Source organism: Diadema setosum, chromosome 8 (assembly GCF_964275005.1).
Source record: "Diadema setosum chromosome 8, eeDiaSeto1, whole genome shotgun sequence".
Lineage (NCBI taxonomy): Eukaryota > Metazoa > Echinodermata > Echinoidea > Diadematoida > Diadematidae > Diadema > Diadema setosum.
In genome coordinates, this window is record NC_092692.1 from 17,439,644 (window position 1) to 17,463,546 (window position 23,903).

Genomic DNA, 23,903 nt, shown 5'->3' on the forward strand with positions numbered 1-23,903 from the left:
ACTGAATTAAACTGAATTGCGTACGTCTAACATGTCTAAGCGAATGAAATGTGCCCATTGTAATTGCCATATAGAGTTAGACTGACAACACAATAGCTAAACACGAATAGTCGTTGAGGTTGTGTGACCTCAAGGGCGTCTATTTAGGTATTATTGTATTGCAAATTCCATAGACGCCCACCTTTGAGTCTATTACGCATAAAAAAGGAAGCTTAGTTTGGTTATACGGTGGGTAGAAAGAAGAATATCAACTTCTTCAGCGAAAAGTAGAAACTTAAGAAAAAATCTTTGACATTAAAGTTTACTTTAGGGGGTAATATAAATGACTTGTGATCTACCTATCCAACTTCGGAATTGTAGGGTCTAACAACCTATACCATCAGATCTGAACTAAAGACCAGTCCTATCTCTTTTCAGCAGCTTTGTGATTAATGTGTGGAATATTGTGGGAGCCAGGTGCCTTTGAATGCTCTTTACGGACAAAATATGGCGCTATATTTTATGCTCTTTATTATCACCATCATCACCATCATCTGGGGAGACGGATCTCTTGTGTAATACACAATATATGTATGTTTATATCTAACATCATAGTCCAACGAAAAAAAAAAAGTGTTTCATTAACTTTGTTGAGGTTTTGTTTGTTTTTGTTTACTTGATTACATTTCAACAAATGATTCATAATCATTAGAATAAAATTTACATGCTGAACCAAGTACGTTTATCACGAAACAGGCATCATATCATTCGAAAATGAAATGGAAGGTGATAAAGAACTTTATTAGCCTATAGCACTAACACTATAGCCGAGGTCATTAACTTTTGCTCCAGGATAACATGGATAGTATGACATGTATGTCAGCTGTAAGCTGTTATAATGGAGATGGAATGTACAAAATTTATAGGTATTATTGTAATATAATTATGTTTATGCGGACTTATATCATCACATCGTTAGCTTATTTTGTTGAAACCATCTCTTGCTTTGTCATTGCGTATGAACAATTCAGGTATTAATATCATAGAATAGCTGAATATGGGCTATCCAGCCATCTTCTCAGATGGAAATGAACAAACAATAGATAATTTCCCATGTAATGGTAGATAACCTTTGAAAATGCCTATATACGACGCTCTGGGGTTGTCTTTTAAGCAACAATAAGCAAAATAATCCATCAACAAAAAAACTACGTTTGACGATCGATATTGTATCATATTTTGTCATTAAATACCATTTCAAACTTCTGATTCATTGTGAGCGTCTGTGACATTATTCGTGGAAGTGTTTTGGTGTCAAGTGTACTGAAGTATGTAAACTACAATACATGTAGTCATTTTAATGGTCGTGTAGACGGTATTACAGACGGAAAGAAACCGTATTGATATAGCGATAAACCTGACTTCCGGGTCTTCTTTTCTTCAATGGTATATCTCTAACTTGGGGCTACATTGTTCAAGACATCCTCCGGGATAACTGGTTTCTCTATAGGTGTATAAGATTCCAACGTTGTACACTAATATTTAAACTACTTGCCAACAGACGGCGGAGGGCTCTTTTACACAGTTCTTCTATCAGTTTATGCGTTGATGAGCATGCGACATGGTTCTATTGGATATACCCGGCTTTCAGAAAGGGCGATGTTTTGTATGTATCGGATACCGAATGGCGCGTTTCTAGTGTATTTTAAGGGCGATTGAAAGCGTTCTCTTCCCAATTCTTTTCATAATCTTCTCGTATCTTGTTGTAACTTATCGTATATTGTACAGTCGCACACATCACGTACAAAATGATAAGAAAACATATACCGATATGTACTCGAGTACAATTTCAGAATAAGCAATATCTTTATGGCAAGACAGACGCTATTCACAAACTGATTTCAAAGTAATTATGCTTAGTTATCTTTCCCAAAGACATGCATTGCACAGAAGTGGTACATTTATTCTTGCGTATTTTTGACCAGCATAAAAAACCAAATAATGGTCATATTCTTCAATTGCCTCTTGACATTACACACTTCTTTCATCACGAATATCCACATACTTTGCTATATTGCTGGGTTTTACCATACACACTCTCATTCAAAATATGATTCATCTTTAAGTGCGTAACGGGAGTCATTATCAAGTGCACGTGGTTACACTTTCCGTCGAATAAAACAAACGAGGAGTGCTTGTGTATAAAAAAAAAGAAGAAACCTTTGCGACCCTACACGTAATCGCATCCATGTTATTCACATAATATACTTGATTTTAAAGCCTTATTCAAAGTGTGTCATTAGATATCATATTCAGTTAATGACGTAATAATGTCACCAAGTCTCGACATTTTTGCTGTAGTTCGCATCATTTTTATATCAGCTAAACGTGATCAGTCTTCTCCTATGGACTTAAATTTAACAGCAAGCATCAACAAAAGTAAACCTTGTCGTGTATCAAAATTAGTTCGGTTTTCTCACATAGTAATATCAATTGATGTTTACCGATTTCGTGTTTTGGAGAAACTTAAAGATTATAGATATTCTTACAAAGCTATACAGAATGGATGATCGTTTCCTTTTCCGTAAACTGTGCCACACTGGTCCAATCCACTTGGTGTGTGCTGGTGTCTCTTGTTAGAATAAGAACAAAATAGTGTGCATCTTTGCAAACACTGAGAGAAGATAAGAATGTCGTGTTGGTCTTCTTGTGCCTTTCTTGCGCCCTTATCCTCTCGTCTTTGATTCCCAACTATACATTTGCCAGAAGAAGTAGGTGGTGAACGTAGACGCCGAAGTACGAAGTCGCCACGCCCATGGTATGAGAACTACAATAACCTGCAAAGAGGGTTTGGGAGAAGGAACGTTATAAACTTTGCTTTTAGTATCAAAAGAGAGTGAAATTCAATCAATATAAATGTAAATTAAGGGAATGCGACAATTAGAGTTACAAATCATCAGCAAAATTTGAGGAAAATCGAACAATCCTTTTAGAAAATAATGAGTTGTTAAAGTTCTAGCAAGCCATCGCCGGATGAGAAGACTACAACACTTTATGACGTCATGTATGGACAATGATATAAAGAAAACTGTAAAAAAAAAATCAACATATTTTCACTTTGATTTGTAGCATAATGGAAAAGCACTTCACTTATCTCTTTCAGAAATTATTGGAAATAATATCATCCTTAGCATATCTGATCCCAGGGGATGTGCACTTTTCATTACATCGTTGTCCATACGTGACCCACATAGTCTTCTCATCCAGCAACGGCTGCACCAGAACTTTAAATATTCATTACTTTTCATTGGATCGTCCCATTTTCCTCAAATTTCACTGATGCATTCTTCCGATATTACTGCATTCACTCTATTCACATGTACATTTGGGTCTCATTCCCCTTTAATACACACTGGCATTCCCGACTCTTCCGACAAATTCCAAATAAAACTTTTCTTATTTCTGACAGTAGGTTACGTACAATTTCACACACGACTGAACATTGTTTGAACGCTCAAGTATCATGAAATATATCATGTTTTAGGGTGATGATTTAGCCCTTAATCCCATAACAAGTCTGCAATGTCAGGTTTTGTCGCAAGAACACATTAATTTCATGCAGAGATTAAACTTATTTCTTGAATCAATGTCATAGGAGGAGATTTGGTGAAGAACTGAGAACAGGTCGATGGGAAACTTGTACACAACCTCAGCACACCTCTCCCTGTAAAGTTGGACTAAGCAAGGCTTTCGTTGATTTTTGTCTTTTGATTTGGCTATTGTTCTTTTATAGAGAGCAATGATACTTCCCATCCCCATTATGCCCGATGATAGCCCAATGTCATCATATAATTTATTATTTAAAGTATAATATAGTGTTTAAGATGGTATTATGTGGAGAATGTTACCTTGTAAGATGGACTCTTTCCTCTTTTGACGATGATTCCCTGAAGTACTTGCCCCTGACAAAATGAGGATAAAGTAGAAATGATATGAAAAGACATGAAAACATCCTCGACCCTTGTAAAACTCATGTCCCTTTATCACCCATCCATCTAGAATGGTTATCTCTGAACAGTCATGGATTAGACATATCAACACCGTTATACATTATCGTAGTCAAACTACGCATAATATGATGTAATTGTCAAAGCGAATGTAAATGCACACACATAATTATGCTCTATCTATTCAGATTATCATATTATAATGAAGAGATTAGTCACAAAACGATCCGTTAACTTCATTCTTATCGATATGAGATATTTGCGATTAAACCTGTTAAAACAAAGAAAATAATGAAACACGGGATATTTTCAATCACAACTTCAAGAATATTCCTTTTTATGCGACATATCTTTGCAAGGGTATCTTTGCAAGGTATCTTTGCTTTGGTGATAGACTTACTTTAAGTCTTGATGGAAAATTGGCGCTTAAAAACTGGAACCTAAAAATTGCGCTTGAAAATAGTGCTTAACCAGTTTTGATATCAAACTCTTCTTTTAGAAAACGTATACATACCAGATGGATTATGTGATACCCTGTCATAGACATTGATAGAAGACGTGTCTTGTGATTCAATCTCACCTGGGTTGTTCATCTTGTGTCTGGCCATGTAGCCGGGATCAGCGGGGAAGCAACCGTCACCCCTCTCCCAGCTCAGCACCACGCCCAACCAATCTAGGTTGAAGAAGTCGGAGTAGCCCAACATTCCGCACAACACCCCTGTAATCCAAACCAACCAGACAGCTAATCAGTCAAGAACCAAATGAACTCTTGATGAGTTTTAAAGATAGGCCTATCACTTTTTTTCTGCTACAATCTTTGCTCCCTCTCAAACAAAACACCCCCCCCCCCAAAAAAAAAAAAAACACCTACAAACCTTCAAACCTTGTGAGGATGTGACCATTCTGATGAGGCCTACAGGGTCTAAATCACTAATAGGCTTATGAATAGGAGGGGTCAAGTAGATTTATTGTCAAGTAATCATAAAGTATGGGTTCTTGTTTATTTGATTATTTCATTTTTTGTAATAGAAATGAATATTAATACTTGCATTTCCATCAAGAATGAATTCATTTGTTTTTTTATGGTATTAGCCTTACGCATCACAGCAGATTACGTTTAACCCTTGCTCACACACACACACACACGATTACAGTCCACTGTTCCGAAGGTTCGTTTATCGGAAAATTTAAATAACGCCACAAAATTCAATGTTCCCTTTGGAGTGGTTCCCAGTAAACATGTATATTTAAGTTTTGGAATAACGAACATCTAGGTATACGGAGTAGATGTTTCGGAATACTGAACCTTCGGAATAACGAACATCACTGACAAGATCATTAATTTTCTCTAATTAGTCACAGATCATTTGAACTAATCATCGAATGGATGTGGTGTGCATATCATATTAATTTTTACCCTGCTCGATGAAAATGTCTCTTGTGTCTGACGGGAAACCACGGCGTGCTATTAGAGAGGATTCCTCGTAGATGTCGGAACACAGTCGTGCAGTCAGAGAAGCCATTGTAGTTTCTTTATCAGTAGAGGGCGACAATTCGCCAATTTTCGCCTCCATTTGGTCCTGACAGCCTCCCTGAATGAAAAAAAAAAAAGCAGACAAGGGGGGGGGGGATAAATGTATGCAAGAAAGCATGATCACAAAACTTCTAGTTTCGAGGTTCGATTTTCAGATTTAAATGTTCAATTTCCAGCAGCATATATCATTATTACACTCTTAGAAAAAAAGGTTCTTTCGAGCACCATTAAATGGTTCTCAGCACTGTCACAATAGCGACACCCTTTTAGGTGCTCGTGAGAACCTTTTTTAAATGGTGCTTGTCGGCACCTTTTGCAAAAGGTGCCCATTAGAACCTTTTTCCCGATGAAATGGTGCTCGTCAGTACCATTTAAAAGGTGCCCATGGGCACCTTTTTGACTAAAGATGGGCACCTTTTTGACTCTTTTCAAAAGGTGCTCATGGGAACCATTTCATTGGAAAAGGTTCTAATGGGCACCAATGTTAAAAGGTGCTGACAGGCACCATTTAAAAAAGGTTCTCACAGGCTCCAAAAAAGGTGTCGCTATTGTGACAGTGCTGAGAACCATTTAATGGTGCTCAAAAGAACCATTTTATTTTTTCTTAGAATGTAGTATGTGAATTGATGTCTGTGTATTTTTGGTGTGTTTCACATGTAGTGCTGGTAAGGTGCTTCATTGGCACCATTCTTAAAGGTACATTACCTATCTGCATTGAAAATGTGCATCACAAACTCATTTGAAATGAAATGAATTCATCTGAATTTCATCTCATCAGTCAAACATACGTTCAAAACATGTATATTAGCAATACATTAGCATGTCACACATTATCATTGACACTGGAAAAAAAAAGAGCAAGGATAACACACCCATGCACACAGAGTTTCACAAGCATGAATACATGTGCATGACATTCACCAATATTTTTTCATGAAACATTACTCAATAACTGAAAACCATAGAAATTTGCTCTTTCACAAATTCGCAAAAATGTATTTATTCACCTTCACTTTTACAATCTAAAGGTGAGGTTTGTATTTGTCATGTTATAATCAGTCAAATATTCTTAACAAAATATTTTCATTTGTTCACTATTACAATTCTTTTTCCACAATATTTGTCATTTGTGTACCGAGCAGTTCTTGAAATACCATCACAAATCTCTGTACAGATGATATGAAATAGCAAGAGGTGCATCAGGCTTTTGAAATACATAACAAAATTTCTAATTCTCTGTGAAATGATTCCTGCATGGATGAGATACAGTAATTGTGTCAGTCTCAAGAAAGGCAAAGGTCAAGTACATTACTTAAGTAGTATGAGGAACTTTTTGCACATATTTGCTAGTTTGTTCGGTGTTTTTTTTTTTTTTTAAGCATATTTGTCCTAAAAGCAACTACAAAGGGCAGGAAAACAATTCCATTAAACAGGACCTTTGGCATTGTCACAGAAAACATACATTATATTGCAGGTATGATACTTGGGATAGGATAAGCTTTACACTTCTTCACTTCACTTCACATTCATAACGTCGAGTATTTGAATTAACTTATCTTTGTTTGTATACGAGTGACCTTTTTTGTTGTTGTTGTTCTGCAATTTGAAAGCACCATAGACACATCTATACAACTGCAAACACAAGAAGAGTATCAATTCAGGTTAATCATGACTTCTGACAATTTACAGCATGTCCTACGAAAACACACATAAAAAAAAAAAACAAGAAAAAAAGAGAAAAGAACACATTGTTTTATAATGTGAAGGATAATAAGAATCCCAAGGGGAAAAGAGCTAGGATACGACACCCACACAGTTTCACAAGCATGAATGAACAAAATTCCTCAACCATGATCTAAAATATGTAACATTGGGAATCAATAAAAATTTACACTTTTTTTAAAAGCAGAGCAACAAATTCATTAGAGTAAACTATATATGATGCAGGCCTAAAGCTGAGGTTTGAATTTGCTGTTCTATAACCTGCCTATGACAATAATATGTTGTTAGCATTTTTCATTTTGTTCACCAAATTTGCCAACAGTCTTTTAAACACCACCACCACGTACATGCACATTTTGTATTTCTGCAAAAGCAATATAAACTGGTGACAAGAGGTGCATCAGTGCTTTGAAATAAATTACATAATCTTCAATTGTCTACCCAATACGTAATTCCTGCGTGGGTATAAATGCAATAAGTTTTACCAGTCTAGGTGCAAACTTTAAAAGTGTGCAGAAATCGACCACACAATGACAGGAGAAGTATAAAGAACATTTTCCGTTTGTGCTTTTAAAGTTTAGAACTATGAATGACTCCACTTCTCAGATTGGCATGTAGTCTGATCTCGGTACGTCTACCCTCCCCCCCCCCCCACCCCCACCCCCAATACAGTTGATTCAAAGCTGTTAAATGCAAATCATAGTGAAACATTATCACTGGTACATTGTAAGTTCAAAATACATGTACTGTATTGGAATCATAACAAAACATATGTGACCCTCCATCACACAAACCAACAAAAAGTCGCCTGACATGAATATTTGGTTGACGGCAGATTCTGAAAGAGCAGCTATAAAATATACACTATAAGTCAATGCAAAGGGACTTACCTACCCTATCTACATATTTCTCAAAGGTTTTCTCTGGCAGCATCAGTGTTTTTTCTTTGACTCAGCTCATTCTTGGCTAGCGTAGGTTTCTGGTCGATGCTGTCAATGGGCTATCGGGCTAAAATTGTCATTCTGATCGATGTATTCTGTTGGTCACCCAGATCATTCTTGACTAGCCCAGGGTTCTGTTTGATGCTGTCAACGGGCTATCACGGGCTGTCATTCTGATCGATGTATCGTCTTAGCCACACAGCTCATTCTCGACTAGCCAAGGGTTCTGGCTGATGCTGTAAATGGGCTATCCCGGGGTGGTATTCTGTAAGCGCGATCCTTATTTCGATCCTAGGAGCGCGCGTAGGACAGAAAATAGGATACCCTTAGGACAGGCAAAATCGGTATTCTGTAAGCCTGTCCTAAGCCTATCCTAGGACAGTCATTTATGAATAATGAATATTAATGAGGAAAGACAGGACACGCCCGGCGCAGTATCTATAAGCCAATCATCTGGCTAATTTTACGCAATGCGCGCCCAAGATCTACGTTGCTCAAACATGCGCTTCACGCAGCTCTACTGTGCAAGGAGTTAAATATGTATCGTCAGTCTAATTTTACAGTTAAGAATACAATTTTGATTATCAAAGCTTTAGCACGCACTTAGCCCACCATAGTAAATGTGACCTTACGAGTTCCATTAATTTGCATTTAAAGTTTTTTTGCAAAAAATTAGCTCAAATTTTGAACTTTTGGAGGATTTGATTTGATTGATTTGATTTTATTGTTCCACATCTCAAAACATCAAACATGATACGATCGACTGAACATCAGATTAAACATAGCGTCGTAATTACAAAGAATACAAGAGAAGACAATTTAACAAACATCATTTATAACTTTCCAAGTAGATTTGATATCATTTTTATGGATTTGAAATTGTGCAGAAAAATAATCTTTTTTTTTTTTTGCTTTACGTATAGCACAGAAGTTAAAGTATTTCGGTAAGCTGAGTATTTGCGTTTTGCTTCTTCTGTGCCACTGGACTTATATCTATAAAACAAATTATTTTTACGATTTATAGATCACAAAATTGATTTGGTGATCCAAGGACTTCTTGGGATTTTTTTTAAATTCAATTTGATCGAAGAAATTGGGAAATGAGCATCATATAAACGCAAATCAATTTCATTGAATATATCAACAGCTATGAACAACAGACCAGTCGGTATGATCAAGACTCATTTTAAAACTTTCTATACGTTGTTGTGACATAACTCGAAATCCCTTTTTATTATAATTTGTTTTACCTTTTTCAAAAATATCATGTAACGTCACAAATATAGGGAAGTGATCTGATATATTATCAGAAACAATGATTCTTTGATCGGCAACGTGAGATAAATTTGTAAATATGTTGTCAGTTAGTTGTATATCAGAAACCCTTGTTAGTTTCGTGATACAAGGTAATGAATTATACATCATTGTATCTAAGAATTCCTGACACTAGGGCTTTTCATTATAATGAAATAGATTAATATTAAAGTCTCCCATCAATATGAAATGCTTGTTCATGAGAGAGGGAGAGTCAAGTATAGTTTGCATGCAATACACCAACAAAATCTTTAAAATTACTATTTGGTGGCCTGTAAATTTCTCCAACTATAAGGCTTTTCGCATTTGGTATAACAATTTCTATAAAGACACACAAGGATGTTGGGTAAACTGGGATATCATCACTGCATGCCAAACTTCGCCCTTAATTCAAAGTTATTATAAAATATATAAGATTTTCTTAAATAAATATAAAGAATAATAATAATAATAATAGATGCACACACAGACACACACACACATGCGCTCACATTATTCTATGATCGATATTCTTGTAATAATAATATCTTGCTTATAGTTACTGTTTGTCCCACTTAAAACAAACCAATGTTCCACTTATCCCAGGAAAAAAATGATAACACAAATATGAGACTTATAGGAATATAGCGTAGCAACCCGTTATATTATGGCTAGCATCAAAAGTCTTTTGGTCCGATACAATGGTCATGTGTGCCCCATTCTAAATATCAGAAAGTTATTCGAGAAACTCCATCAAATCACAATTTTTGTCCCACTTAATTCACCCCGCTAGCTCTCCCCTATCTTTATGGTAGTATAGACTTACATGCAGGGCAATGATAGCAGAATAAATAAAGGAGATTACTGATAGATTAAACAAAGATATAAACATGGAGCTACTATATAGCTCCATGATATCCTTGTATACGGGTGCTGTTCGTTATTCCGAAGGTTCGTTAATCTGAAACACACAAATTCTCCATACCTAGAGGTTCGTTAATCCGAAAATGAAAAGGGGTTCGTTAATCCGAAAATGAAAAAGGGTTCGTTAATCCGAAAATGAAAAAGGGTTCGTTAATCCGAAAATGAAAAAAGGGGTCGTTAATCCGAACATTTGTGGCGTTATTTCGAAGGTTCGTTATTCCAAAGATTTGTTAATTCGAAAATGAAATTCGGAATAACAAACCTTCGGACAGGAAGAGCCTTCGGAATAACGAACCTTCGGAATAACGAGCTGTAACCGTACAAAACACGTAAGTTCGCTACATTTTGAAAAAAAAAAATTAACCCATGTACATGGACTGTTAGGTCACCGGGTTGCGTTACACACTATACGTACGTCTTAACAATAATGTGAGCGTATGGATCCTTGCGTTATTATGTACTTTACATGGCCGGCGGAACCGTGGGGGCCGTGGGGGCTCAGGCCCCCACACTTTTTGTGCACCATACAAAGAAATACATAAGGTGTCATCACTTTGGGCCCCCACAATTTTTTTTTTTTAACCCGGAAGTACGTAAGTGGCACTTAATAGAAATAGATAGAGATCTTGAAGTGTGCGGAGCGCGGTAAGGTTATGTTTTTCCAATGTAGACCTTTTTTTTTTTTTTTTTAATTCGCTTGTCAGCTGAAGAAACCATGAAATGGAAAGGGTGAGAGAAGCTGAGGACCTTTTTTTTTTTTTTCTTTTTTTTTTTTTTTTTCTTGTTAGCTCATGAAACCAGGAAGTAGGCCCCCACGCTTTTAAAAACGTTCCGCCGGCCCTGCTTTATTCTTCACGCGACCTAGAAGCACACTGCGTACGTTTCTTTTTCTTTGGTTACTAGATCTTCATAGCAACGACTCCGAGGGTCACGCAATGTGGGCGGCGAAGGTAGGCTACTTGCACTGCGTCCGCATGACGTTCGGGCAGACGTTGAGCATAATAATAATGATAACAACAATAATGACAATAATAATAATAATAATAATAGTAATAATAACAACAATAATAATGATAATGATAATAATAATAATAATAATAACAATGATAATATTAATAATGATAATAATTATCATTATTACGATATTAATTATAATTATAATAATAGCTTTTGTTGTTATTGTGTACATAATGTACTTTTTATTTATTTTATGCCGAATAAAATGAAGTGTGAATTGAATTGAAAATGGCGAAAAACAAACAAATAAACACATACCAGCTAGATAAAAAATAACAATTGTATCGAACATTATAGACTGCAGTTTTAGAATCCTCAGTATGAGAGGAACAGATAACTCTGTTATACGATTCATGTATTTATTTTCTTGTTCATGAATATACAAAATAAGAGACAGTGGGTCGTCAGTAGGCCTATATTCGCAATAGCCCGGCATAATCACCAGAGAAAGATTGCCTAGAGGCTATCCTTATTTTTGCTCCTAAACTTGATCCTACCTGTGCTTACAGAATACCACTTATCTTAAGATCTCATTAACATCTAATTATATCTAATTAACATATCAAGTTACGCCCCTATCCTAAGCTGGGAGAGAAATAAGGATCCCTGACGTCACTATCCTATTTCTCCTCCTACGCGCGGTGTTACAGAATACCAATCGCGTATTTAGGAGCGAGAGCTGTCCTAGGATCCTTACAGAATACCACCCCCGGGCTCTTATTCTGATCGATGAATTCTTGTGGCCGCCCAGCTCATTCTTGGCTAGTGTTAAAGGGAAGGTAAACCCAAAGAGCAATGTGGATTGAGTGAAAGCAGCAACATTAGTAGAACACATCAGTGAAAGTTTGAGAAAAATCGGACAATCGATGCAAAAGTTATGAATTTTTAAAGTTTTGGTGTTGGAACCGCTGGATGAGGAGACTACTAGAGGATATGACGTATGAGTGGACAACAATACAAAGAAAATATGAAGGATATTCAACAAAAATTCACTTTTCTAGAATTATGAAAGAGCAGTGGACCAACCGCTTTCAGAAAGCAGGGGGAATAATTGCTACCCTTAACATATGTCAATATCAAGTTGATGGAATTTGTAATTTTCATGAAAAATTGATTTTTGTAGTATTTTCTTTATATTTTCTTGATATTGTAGTCCACTCATACGTCATAACCTCTAGTAGTCTCCTCATCCAGCGGTTCCAACACCAAAACTTTAAAAATTCATAACTTTTGCATCGATTGTCCGATTTTCTTCAAACTTTCACTGATGTGTTCTACTAATGTTGTTGCTTTCACTCAATCCACATTGTTCTTGGGGTTTATCTTCCCTTTAAGCCTGCGACGGTTCTGGCCTATGTTGTCAACGGTCTGTCACGGGCTGTCTCTCTGATCAATGTAGAGTCTACCTTTTTCCCTAACCGCACCAGCGACCCAAACACGTACGTTCTGCTTCATCGTCCCGGCCGGAGTTACTTGTTCCCTGGTTTCTGTGCATGTTGGTGTGTCCACTTCCCTGACATATGAATTGAAAGAAACAATAGACCTACACCGCGTTAATAAAACAAAGTCATTGCTATAATTCGATAAACAGAACACGGCATTTCATGACGTGACTCCTTACTTAGAACAAGCCTGAAAACACACTGAAGAGATTTTGACCTACCAAGTTAGGCCTACTGGGCTGTAGACAGACCTCTATTTATGGCTCTATTAAACGTTAACAACGACAGTTATAACTTACCGTATAGAACAAAAGTTATTGCATGTACCGGTAGACCTTACCATGTTACCCCGGGGCGCTCCTTGTACACAGTTATCTTTGCGTTCGGCATTCGGGCTGTGTTTCGGAGTTAGTAACGTTAGACTCTATTTTTAATAGGCATAAACGTACATGCAGGCCTAACTGCGACCAGCCCCAACAGTGTGTAACTGTGTACACGGAGCGTCCCGGGGTTATATAATGCCGGGCCTAGCTAAGTAACTTAGCCCGGCCCAGTCGCTGTAAAAACGTGACAGCCATGCTCCGGCCCCGCACGGCGTCTGTTCGGGCTAGCCCATGGGCCATTGCTATGCCAAATTTCTAATTGTGAAGTGTTAGGCCTAACATGTTATTGTTAGATCTGGATGTACTGTACCTGGTAAACATTACACAAGATAGCAGCTTGGATCAAATTAGATCTAACATTAACGTTAGGATCTAGATATAGCTAACCGTTCACTGACTGAAAACGAAAACTGAGTGATGAATCTAACTTGATTTTGTACCAACGAATGTCATCTAAAAATGAGATAAAACCACATTAAAACTAAAAATCTTACCTATATTCTCCTAAATTGTGATGACTGCCATGGCGACAATGGAATTGACAGTGACACGTTTCCAGTCCACTTCAGACAAAATTAATGTCTAAACGTAGCCGGGTGCCGTTCGTTATATGGGTGTGATACTGGTGATGTATGTCCACAGCCGTCTGCAGCTTGCTGCTGCATGCATGGTATTGTATTGGTACTCTCCTCTTTCTGCCGCTGTGGTCGTAGGTTTGCATAGGCGCGCAGCAGGCAGGCAGCACAGGGCTACATATAGCCGCGGCGCGTGCCGCGGCGGTTACATAGTCCTACAGTGCAGTACTAGTATGTGTACGTGTACGCGTACGCATATCTGATCGAGCGCTAAAATTGGATCGTGGCAGCTGTCAGTTGGCACGCAGCCAAGAGAAGTCATTAGTCTACGATAAAAACAATTTTATGTACTTTTTATTATCAAAGCAGTAGAAACACATACAATATTTTTGTACCAATACCACAGTTTTGGTGATTCTTACATCTGGCATTCGAATATACAGCAAGGGGAAAAATGAAAGTGGACCTAAAGATATTGTTTGACCTGCAAGAGTACCACAAATAACACTCGGGGACTGGGTCGCATACTAGCAAATGGTGACGAACGGAACCATTTCGATTGGGAACCATTTATAGGTGCTCATCGGAACCATTTTGCGAGAACCATCTGATGAGAACCATTTTGGAGCCGACGAGAACCATTTGAGAACCTTTTTTTCTTAGAGTGTAGTGTAAAGTCCGTGACATCTCGGGACGCTGCCCTATCATTGAGTTCAAGTTTTGCGTAATTTTTGCGAAAATTTGAGTTTTAACTTTGTCATTGTATCACATAATTCAACTCTGCTATTACCCCAAAGCTGCAATTCAATGACAAAGTTGGAACTCGAACTTCTGCCATTATCGAATTACGTCATGTCCGATTTTATTCTTCTTCTTTCTTTCTTTTTTTTTTTTTTTTTTTTTTTTTTGCTGTGAAAATTAACTCTTTATGTGCTACGTTCGCACGCCCGACTTAGCCGCCGACGTGCCAACTTGGCATATTCTGCTCAAACGTACAAACCCGCCTAAACCATATCGATAAATCGCCAAATGCCACAGTACAATGAAAACGTGTGTCGCGATTTCGTTCCTCTCATATAATATTGCTTGCATTTTATGAAATGATTGACCAGGAAGCAGTTTTCGCTACTGGATTTGCGTGTAAATTTTAAGTTTCTGTCACCGTTTTGTATGCAAAAGTCATTACCTACTGGTTATTTGAAAGGAAAACAATCATACATTTGTCATGCAATTTACGTCATAGCAAGGCTTGGCACTTTCTCTACAACTTTGCTCACTACATCCAGGTTTTATCAGAAATGTCTAAAAGTTACATATAATTGAAAAATAGAATGTTTTCTCAAAGCATAACTGCGTTGGTGTCTCAGAATTATTGTATGGCACACAAGGGGTTTCCACCATGGCACATAAAGAGTTAAGAGCAGTATACATTCTTTTAACAATTTCATCACAAAGTGAAATATTGCTATTGCCCTAAATGACAATCTGAATCTCGAACTTTTGCCATTTTCGAGTTATGTACTTCCTTCTTGCCTGATTTTTTTTTTTTTTCATTTCAGTGACAAAGAAAATAGTGCAGACTCCCAAGGTATGTTCGGAAAAATTTGAATTCCAGGTTGGTGTTGGTAGGTAGTAGTAGTAGTAGTATAGTAGTGGTAGCTTTGCAGTAGTATCAGCAGCAGCAGCAGTAATACTAAAAGTCGCAGCAGTATTATTGGCAGCATTAAGGATTTGCATCAGTGATTCCAATGATCGAAGTGGAAGCAGTAATAAGATCAAAACTTTCAAAAATAGCGACAGTTGAGAGCCCACGAATAGATTGGGTGATCATAACATGGCTAACATTACGAGTGAAAGCGATAGTACCAACGGTTGTAGTAAAAGACGAGTTGAATAAAAGAAGATGAAGAAACGTGCTCTATATCTGTGTTTCAGTAGAGATTATGATAATGGACTTCAAGTTGATATACGTTAGTCGTGACAGACGCGCGCGAGATGCTTAGATATCATAGTGGCTGGTGTGTAAACTTGGCAGATGAGCAGATACAGTTTTTTTTAATGGTATGGAAAGTCTGATGATGTCACGAAATTGGTGAAAAAAACATCGCATCAACAGGAAAGATACAGAAAGTACACGTTCTCAAGGTTGCGCCACGTGTATAATAACTTAAAGGTATTAGCCCACATTTGCAAACCTGCAGCAATTGGTCTCATAGTTAGCATGGAGTTTGGGTATGATTGCAGTAACACCTGTGCAAACTTTCGTTCCAATTAGTCCATTACTTTCATAAAAATAAATGAAAATGCACCGTATGCATGCGTATAAAAACGCTCGCTAGCTCCGGTCCACGCACGTACTACATGCATGCGATACATAACATTGTGTAAGTTAATGTACGTAGCTAGCCCGCGCTCGTAATTCGATTTTGGGTCGGGTTGACCCGGTTTGAAAATTGATTTTAAAACGATGATTTTCTCTCTTTTATCGAATGGTATAGACAAAGAGCAACAGGTGAGGTATGTTACTGTTATAACTTGTACTTGATGTCATATTGGACCTGTTTTATGCAGTTTTGATTTTCGTGGGTTTGCAAATGTGGGCTAGTACCTTTAATATACACTGCTGGGAAATAGCAATATTTTTATTCCAACAAATCAACTTCATCATAACAGTTATTACACAAAAGGAATATTCTATGGAAACTGAGAGAGAACGATAAAACCTCGCTAATCAGCTTTACTTGGGGACTGCCTTTGTCAGGAGAGTCAGCTTCAGGGAAAATTAAGCGTCAAATACCCAGCGGTCGCCATGGTAACCCATTGAAACTCCCTCCTCCCAGGGGATGCTAATCTCTTATCGTGTTTTCTCGTGCGATCTTGGAGATGCAAAGGAACTATAAGGGGAGCAGCGAAGCACCACATGTTCCCCCTTTTCTATGGTGTTTGTTTGGTTGTTTATTTTTCCGTGAGAAAGTCAGGTTATTGCAACACATGATTATTGTCCAGTGGAGCTGGAGGTTCCAGAATAATACCAGTCTATCAACGCTATAAGACATTAGACATCGACGTTAAAGGTTGACGTTCTGAGTGTTTCGAGATGCAGAATGAAACTAAGATATGGAGCTTTCTTCCCAAACCATCAAGGGCAATGCAATGACATAACATAATGGTATTTCTCAAGTTTTCTATTCAATTGAACAATAAAACAAAAGAGACGTTTCAGTTTAAACTGAACAAAAATAATATATACCTCTGGAAATGTGATACAGGCAGAAGAACAATTAAAAAGCAAGTTAGATGGATGTAATAGGTAAAGTTTGACTAATGAGTAACTTTTTTTTTTTTAGTCACCATCCTGATGAGGGCACAAGTCACATATTTGGTCATGTGATTTTGACATTTCTTGCAAAACAAGTGTCTGGAAAAAAAAGAAGAATACTCAAGTATTACACTAATGAATGAAAGAATGAAGTTCATTTGTCCTATAGGACATGATTGTGCAAGTACAAAATAATACGGAGGTTACCTGTAGAATGACGGAGATAGATTTGTGTGTGTGTATGTGTGTGCACGCGCGCGCGCGCGCACGTGTGTGTGCATTAATTAGAAAAGAAAAACACAGTTCTTGCGAAGAGACACTACGAATAGTCTACTCATTGTTGATTTGCATTGATTTGAAAAGGATGATTTTTTCCCTTATCGCTAAAGCGTAATTTGTATTTAAACGTAATGAATGTATGCATATTTCATTTTCAATCAAACCAGATCTTCATAGTATTTTGTCTTCCTCTTTGGCCTACATTTTGTTTTTCTTGTAGTTGTATAACACGTAGAGCATCACGAAAACAAGCAAAAAAACATCAGGCAGATGGGTAGTTCATATTACAGGGAGAAGTGTTATACGGGAATAGAGAAAATCAATGATAGATAGGAAGAAAGATAGACAGAAAGATATATAGAAAGGTATGTAGACTATAGATAGACGGAACGATAGAAAGACGATTAATGGATGGATAGATTGAAGGATAGGTAGATGACTGGATAGACATACAAATTAGATAGCTATATTTCAATCATCACCAAGCGATACATGCACATGATGACAAGGCGTTTCACCACACCCAGTCAGTTTTACTCGGTTTTACCCGTTCATTTCCGTACCCTCACCTTTGCTCCAACGAGGAGGTAGAGAAGCTGATGCGTTAAGGTGTAGCCATGGCAACGGCGGAGGAGACTCTCTATGCAGTGATCCTCGACTGAGCAGCTCGAGTTAGACGTGGATGACCTGCGGCGAGTAAGGCAAGACGGGGTTCGAGATGCTCAATTTTCACGGTGTCCGAACAAGAAACCTCAAAGGCGGACCATGTTTTGGTTGAAGAGAATCTAAGCACACACACACACACACACACACACACACACACACAAGAATGTGCACTTGCTTTGACTTGGCTAAGTCTTAAGGATGCAGGGACAGTAAGGAAAAGAAGAGAGAGGGAAAGCGGGAGAAAGGGAGTGAACGGGGGAGGCAAGGGTGAGAGAGAATTCATGAGAGAGCAAGAGATCAAAAGAGAGATTTATCTATCAACTTGCGAGAGAGAGAGAAGAGAGAGTCAGAGACAGAAAACAGAAGAGGAGAGATGAACGGGACGGAGACAAACATACAGAGATAAATGGATAGATAGGTAGATAGATAGATAGATAGATAGATAGATAGATAGATAGGTAGATGGATGGATGGATGGATAGATAGATAGATAGATAAATAGATAGATAGATAGATAGATAGATGGAAGGATAGATAGAAAGACAGATAGATGTATTGATGGATAGATAGATAGATGGATGGATAGATAGATAGATAGAAAGACAGATAGATAGATGAATGGATTGATAGATAGATAGATAAACAGATAGACAAACAGACAGACATAGAGACATGCACGCAAACGATAGTGAAACTCGGCATTTAAACATGTGTAATTAAACACTCGTTCTAGTTTGCAGTATCACTCGTATAATTCGACCTCGACGACTGTGACCTTGTCACATTAGCGACCAAATGTCATGAATTGTAATGATAATGCTCATCCATGTCAACCTTCATGTATTATGTTCCATGGTCGTATACCCTTTCCTCATTACCCTATCTTATACGCTACATCAGGCGGTCATTTCATCCAATCCTTGAATGCCTTTCATGCGGTCTGCTACGCAAGTTAATCATCCACCAGATTGGTTCTTACCTTACATTAGGCAGAGATTATTACAGTTTCTATGACGTTATTTACAAATTTTCTAAAGCACTGTTCAAAGCAAGTTATGTTTCTTATTACTTTTCGAAAATATTGCAAAGCTATCGTAGCAGTGTCCACATGTATGTATACATACGTAAGTTTGCTTATCATATGTATACATACGTAAGTTTGCTTATCATCTGGTTCCATTGTGTTAGAATTTTGGGATTTCCTTTCTCTGAAGCTTATCAGTGTTACCAACAGTGACATAAAATAGCAAATGAGGTTATCAGAAAAGTGTCAAGTAGAAACAGAAAAAGCCACATTCCATTCTATAACTACATTTTTAATACTAACCAGTGCCACTATCGACTATCAGGAGAATTCGAAGAGAAAAACTATGAAAGAATAAAAAAGCAGAAGAGGTATAGACAGGCAGACAGAGAGGTACTAAGTACTCCCTAGATGGACAGACAGTGAGAAAGGAGAAGGCACAGATTGATGCAGCAGATGTTAATAGAGAGGAATAAAGATACTAGTAGACAAAGACATTATTAAACGTGGCACCGCGAGGATTTAGAGAACATTGTTAAACAGGAGACTTTAGAAAATTTGACACGGATGACGCTCAGAAAGTAGAACACCGACATTAATCCAGACAGGCTTACATTTCTCCCCAACGCTTCAATGGAAGCTCATGTAACATACGGTTTTAATCACTCTTATACTGTAAGTACTGAAGTATCACTCTTATACTGTAAGACCTGACAATAAAACAATGAAAACAACATTTTTTTGTGATGTCGTATGTGTTTATCGTTCAAACTGGACACACTCGCGTTGTGTAGTCCCACATAAGCGTATAATGATGCGTCTCATCACTTGTAATTAGGCCAGGTTATTTAATTAGGGAAGTGATGAAACAAAAACACCATTATTTGGGGGCTCTTTTTTTCTGTGTGATGTGACTAGTATTTATCTAACAAACTGGACACACTCACGTTGTGTATAAGCGCTATACTGATTATTCTCTATATCACTAGTAGAACGGGAGGAGGGGCTGATTTTTACCGACCAACCAGAAACCGCAGTCAAACCAAAACAAGATGTTAACCCTGGAGGAGAAGTGAATGACCAGCGTTGATAAATAATGAAACCTCCCCCATTGCATGCCTTTCATTAAGAAACCCTTTTATATCTTCATCCATTTTCCATCTCCTCCTTGATGTCTCTTTCTGTCTCTACTTGTCTGTTTGTTGTGTTTTGATCCCCCCCCCTCCCGTCTCTCTCACTTTCTGCTTTGGTGTGACAAATTCACGACACGATCCATGCATTTTCATGATTTCCAGCTTTATACAGCAAAGCTGACGAGCTTGACATTTTGGTAGCGAATTTAAAGGGAAAAAAGAAACAGAAGATTTCCAGAGGACAAAAATCACACTAGCGCCTACTCTAGCTGCATATCAGAAAAAAAGCATTACTTTTTCAGTGTGTGCTCATGATCATATTGCATGGACGTCGGTAATACTTGATATGTCAGTGTTTATTAAAACTTTCGACAAGTACTATTATAGTGTTTGTAATTGTTCTTGTTCGCATACTAATAACATATTTGAATTTGAACGAACAAGTCAATGGCACAAATCCAGCATTGACAATACTGCTGAACGGCCAAAAAGGCATAGTAGTAGACCTACCCATCAAACTACAATACATGCTTGCCAAAGGTATACAGCAATTATTTTGGGTGCTTTTTTGTTTTGTTTTAGTACGCATCAAACCTGATAAAGATTTAGACAAGGAACAACAAAAGCAACACGTGATTTTTTTTTTTCTGAGGCGTTCAGCTACGCAGAGCAGCGGACAGAAAGATCTATTGTTGAAGCACGGCACTGAGTGACGTCGGCGTTCGTTTTGCGAAAGTAGCGCGGCATATTATATCAAATGACTAAAGAAAAAAAATGCTCCGCGGGGTTATGGCATAGCTTTTAAGGGGTACATTTCTATTGTATTGTTTCACGGTCCATTACATGTGATATGACGAGACAAGGTAGTGCGTTAATAACATTTGTTTTTCGCTTCTTCTTTTTTTTTTCAGCGTCCATGACATTCTAGCTGCCCGAGCTGGTTTGGTATTAGAGTGCCGTCGATTGTACGAGCTCGCATGACTTTCATTAGCTGTGCCATCCGCTCCCCACCGCAACGATCTCAACTTTCCGGATATTGGAAATGTTGCCCGCAACTTTAGAGGCAAGGACGCTCCTTCCGATGGAGCAATAAGGCAAATTGCTCCGATGACATCGGTTCATTATCATCATGGATACGGCGTTTCAACGTATATGCGCGCTTCAGGTGGTTCAATAATTTATCATCATCCCCCATCCCCCACCCACATCCCCCCCCCCCAAAAAAAAAATACACAACAACACAAACAACACACAAACACAAAGCACGCACACACACACGCACGCACACACGCACACACACCTTTCTTTCCCATTCAAATTCAATGTTGATTCTTGTTTCGATTAATTGCCGAGAAAACGTTTAGAAATCTTCAGAATAGATAGTGGATGGGCTCAAGTCTGTAAGTTGGGGTTTGCGCGATCGTAGCCAGTGACAACAGAGACCTTGCAAACGAAGGCAATATCAGTCATGTTTATTGTGTGATTTGGACAATGATATTATTCTTATCGCTACGTAAACAGTCAAGACCCGTATTTTTAGTCCGGAATTGTAAATGTCACGTTCTATCTCTAGCTCACATCGCAATAACGAAAGCGTGATTTGGCATCAGTGCACAGCGATATGACATTTGCAATTATCTCCGATCTGTAATATCCGCGGGAAATCAGTTACAAATACTGCAAGGTCGGATATTTTATGTCACTTCGTCAAATATTCATATTCCAGCGAACAGGCCATGTATTGGGCAATTTAATAGTTCTGTCATTTTTTATCACGTGCTTGTCTATTCTAATACACTATGTTAATATGTTGTACACTAGGTATGTATGGCGTCATGTGTGTACAGTTAAAACAAGTGACATATAGGGCCTCTGGGTTTACATGGGTAAAGATGACGATGCATTGCACTTCATCATATTAGGTTATATTTCATATATTTTGTCCTTTTTCATGCATTTGTTATTGAGAAATACAAATATAGATTGAAATTACACTTATGATAATAGATAAGTTTAATAAGGTCTTATCGATCCAGGGCAGCCTCTTCAGTGTTGCCACTGCTCTACCATCAGAGGGCCCTGCCATTTTTATTGAAATTGAACATAATGAGTTCATATCTACACTGTTTAATGATTATTGTTTTAAGGTTTCTTCGTGTAGTTGTTGTTATTGTTGTCTCCTAATATTCACTAAAGACCAAAATGACTCAACCACTGACTGATAAGATACTTAATAATACAAACAACGTACTGCGGGTTTGGTAGCAAATTGGCAATACACTCGTCAGAGACTGTCTCGTTCCAATACGGCTCACGACACTCGACGTCCTCTGCGTTGGCGACTCCCGACGACGGCGGGACGACCAGCGTCTTGGGGAGCTCGTCCCAGTCGAAGACTATGTCAAGGACGCCAACGATCCCTGCGTCGAGGAAAAAGATTGTACGATCAATGATATCAAATCAATTCTTGCAGATTGACCTATTTTCAATGTAGCTTCTCCTAATTGGCATGTAATAACTTTTGCTGAAGAGCTGCTGGTATATGAATATAGTAGAGCATCAAAGACAACTCAGCATTGTGCAAAGTACAACCAGAAACCAAATAATGAAGTCGTTTTTAACAGGTGTTGAATGTAAAGTTTTCATTTGTTTAATTGAAAGGGTTTATTCCTGGTTTAATTATAGTTAAAACGTGTGTCTTTGACAATTAGAGAAACACGAGGAACACAGACACTGACATTTTATAGGGTTTCACTCGTAACCTATGATCTATCATAATAGTATCAACTTAATCTTAGCTACAAAATTAAGTATGGTACCACATCAGACCCCTTCCCCTCCATCTACATGGGTAGCTAAAAACCTAAATGAGACAATGTTATCCAAAAGAGCAAAAAAGAATACGGTCAAAAAAAAGGGAGGGTACGGACAGGCATAGCATATGATACAGCTGACTTCTGGATGGGCTATGCGTGCAAACACAATTCCTTTAAAACAGCCCTGTAGGTAAAATGTAAAGTGTGTTTTTTCTTCCTTTTTTTTTTCCTTTGTGAAATCAGTGACAATCAACATAAATACACACTGATGCTATCTTGGGGATGCTTTTCGCTGAGGTGTGGAAGAGAGGTCTGGATGACGTCATCGGCTTTTCGAATAAGTGCCCGGATGGCAGGAGATAATCCCCTCATTTCTCCTCCTGTGTATTGTAGCGCCACCGTGAGTTGATCTGGGTGGGGGAACAAGAGAGATCGTCTACAATGCGTTACGTTGTTACGTAATGTTACTTTAAACGTACATTGCAGAAGGCTACACTTCTGTACTTTTCCCATTTTTTCAATTGTTTAACAATATGAGATAACAAAATGTATACTTTGCATAATGTGTTAATTTTCTTAAATGGAAATAAAGTATGATTGAATTGAATTAAATTGAATTGAATTGAATTGAACTGGATTTAATTGAATTGAATTAACTGTATATAAAGCTCTTCCCCTGTAGTATACTACGCTATTTAGAGATGAATGCTCTTAATCAGGAAATTAAGCCTAATTATAGTACACAACGTGGAAGGGATAATTGCATCATTAATACCTCATTCCATTTTTCATTTCATTTATTCGTTTTAACTTTCAACAAAAGTGTGAAGTACAAAGCATAGTTTATTA

At 37.7% G+C, this 23,903-nt stretch overlaps 1 protein-coding gene across 1 annotated transcript in view; it reads right to left on the reverse strand.

Annotated features, from left to right (window-relative positions):
• Positions 1-759: 759 nt before the first annotated feature.
• LOC140231607 (UPF0764 protein C16orf89 homolog) overlaps positions 760-23,903 on the reverse strand; it is a 47,479-nt gene continuing 24,335 nt past the window's right edge. Inside the window, exons 2-8 of the mRNA XM_072311758.1 lie at positions 23,321-23,464; positions 22,490-22,658; positions 17,985-18,102; positions 5,404-5,578; positions 4,567-4,704; positions 3,888-3,941; positions 760-2,816 (exon numbers count right to left, since the gene is read on the reverse strand). Coding sequence (XP_072167859.1) covers positions 2,731-2,816; positions 3,888-3,941; positions 4,567-4,704; positions 5,404-5,578; positions 17,985-18,102; positions 22,490-22,658; positions 23,321-23,464 — 884 coding nt within the window. The 3' untranslated portion in view covers positions 760-2,730. The remainder of the gene's footprint in view (positions 2,817-3,887; positions 3,942-4,566; positions 4,705-5,403; positions 5,579-17,984; positions 18,103-22,489; positions 22,659-23,320; positions 23,465-23,903) is intronic.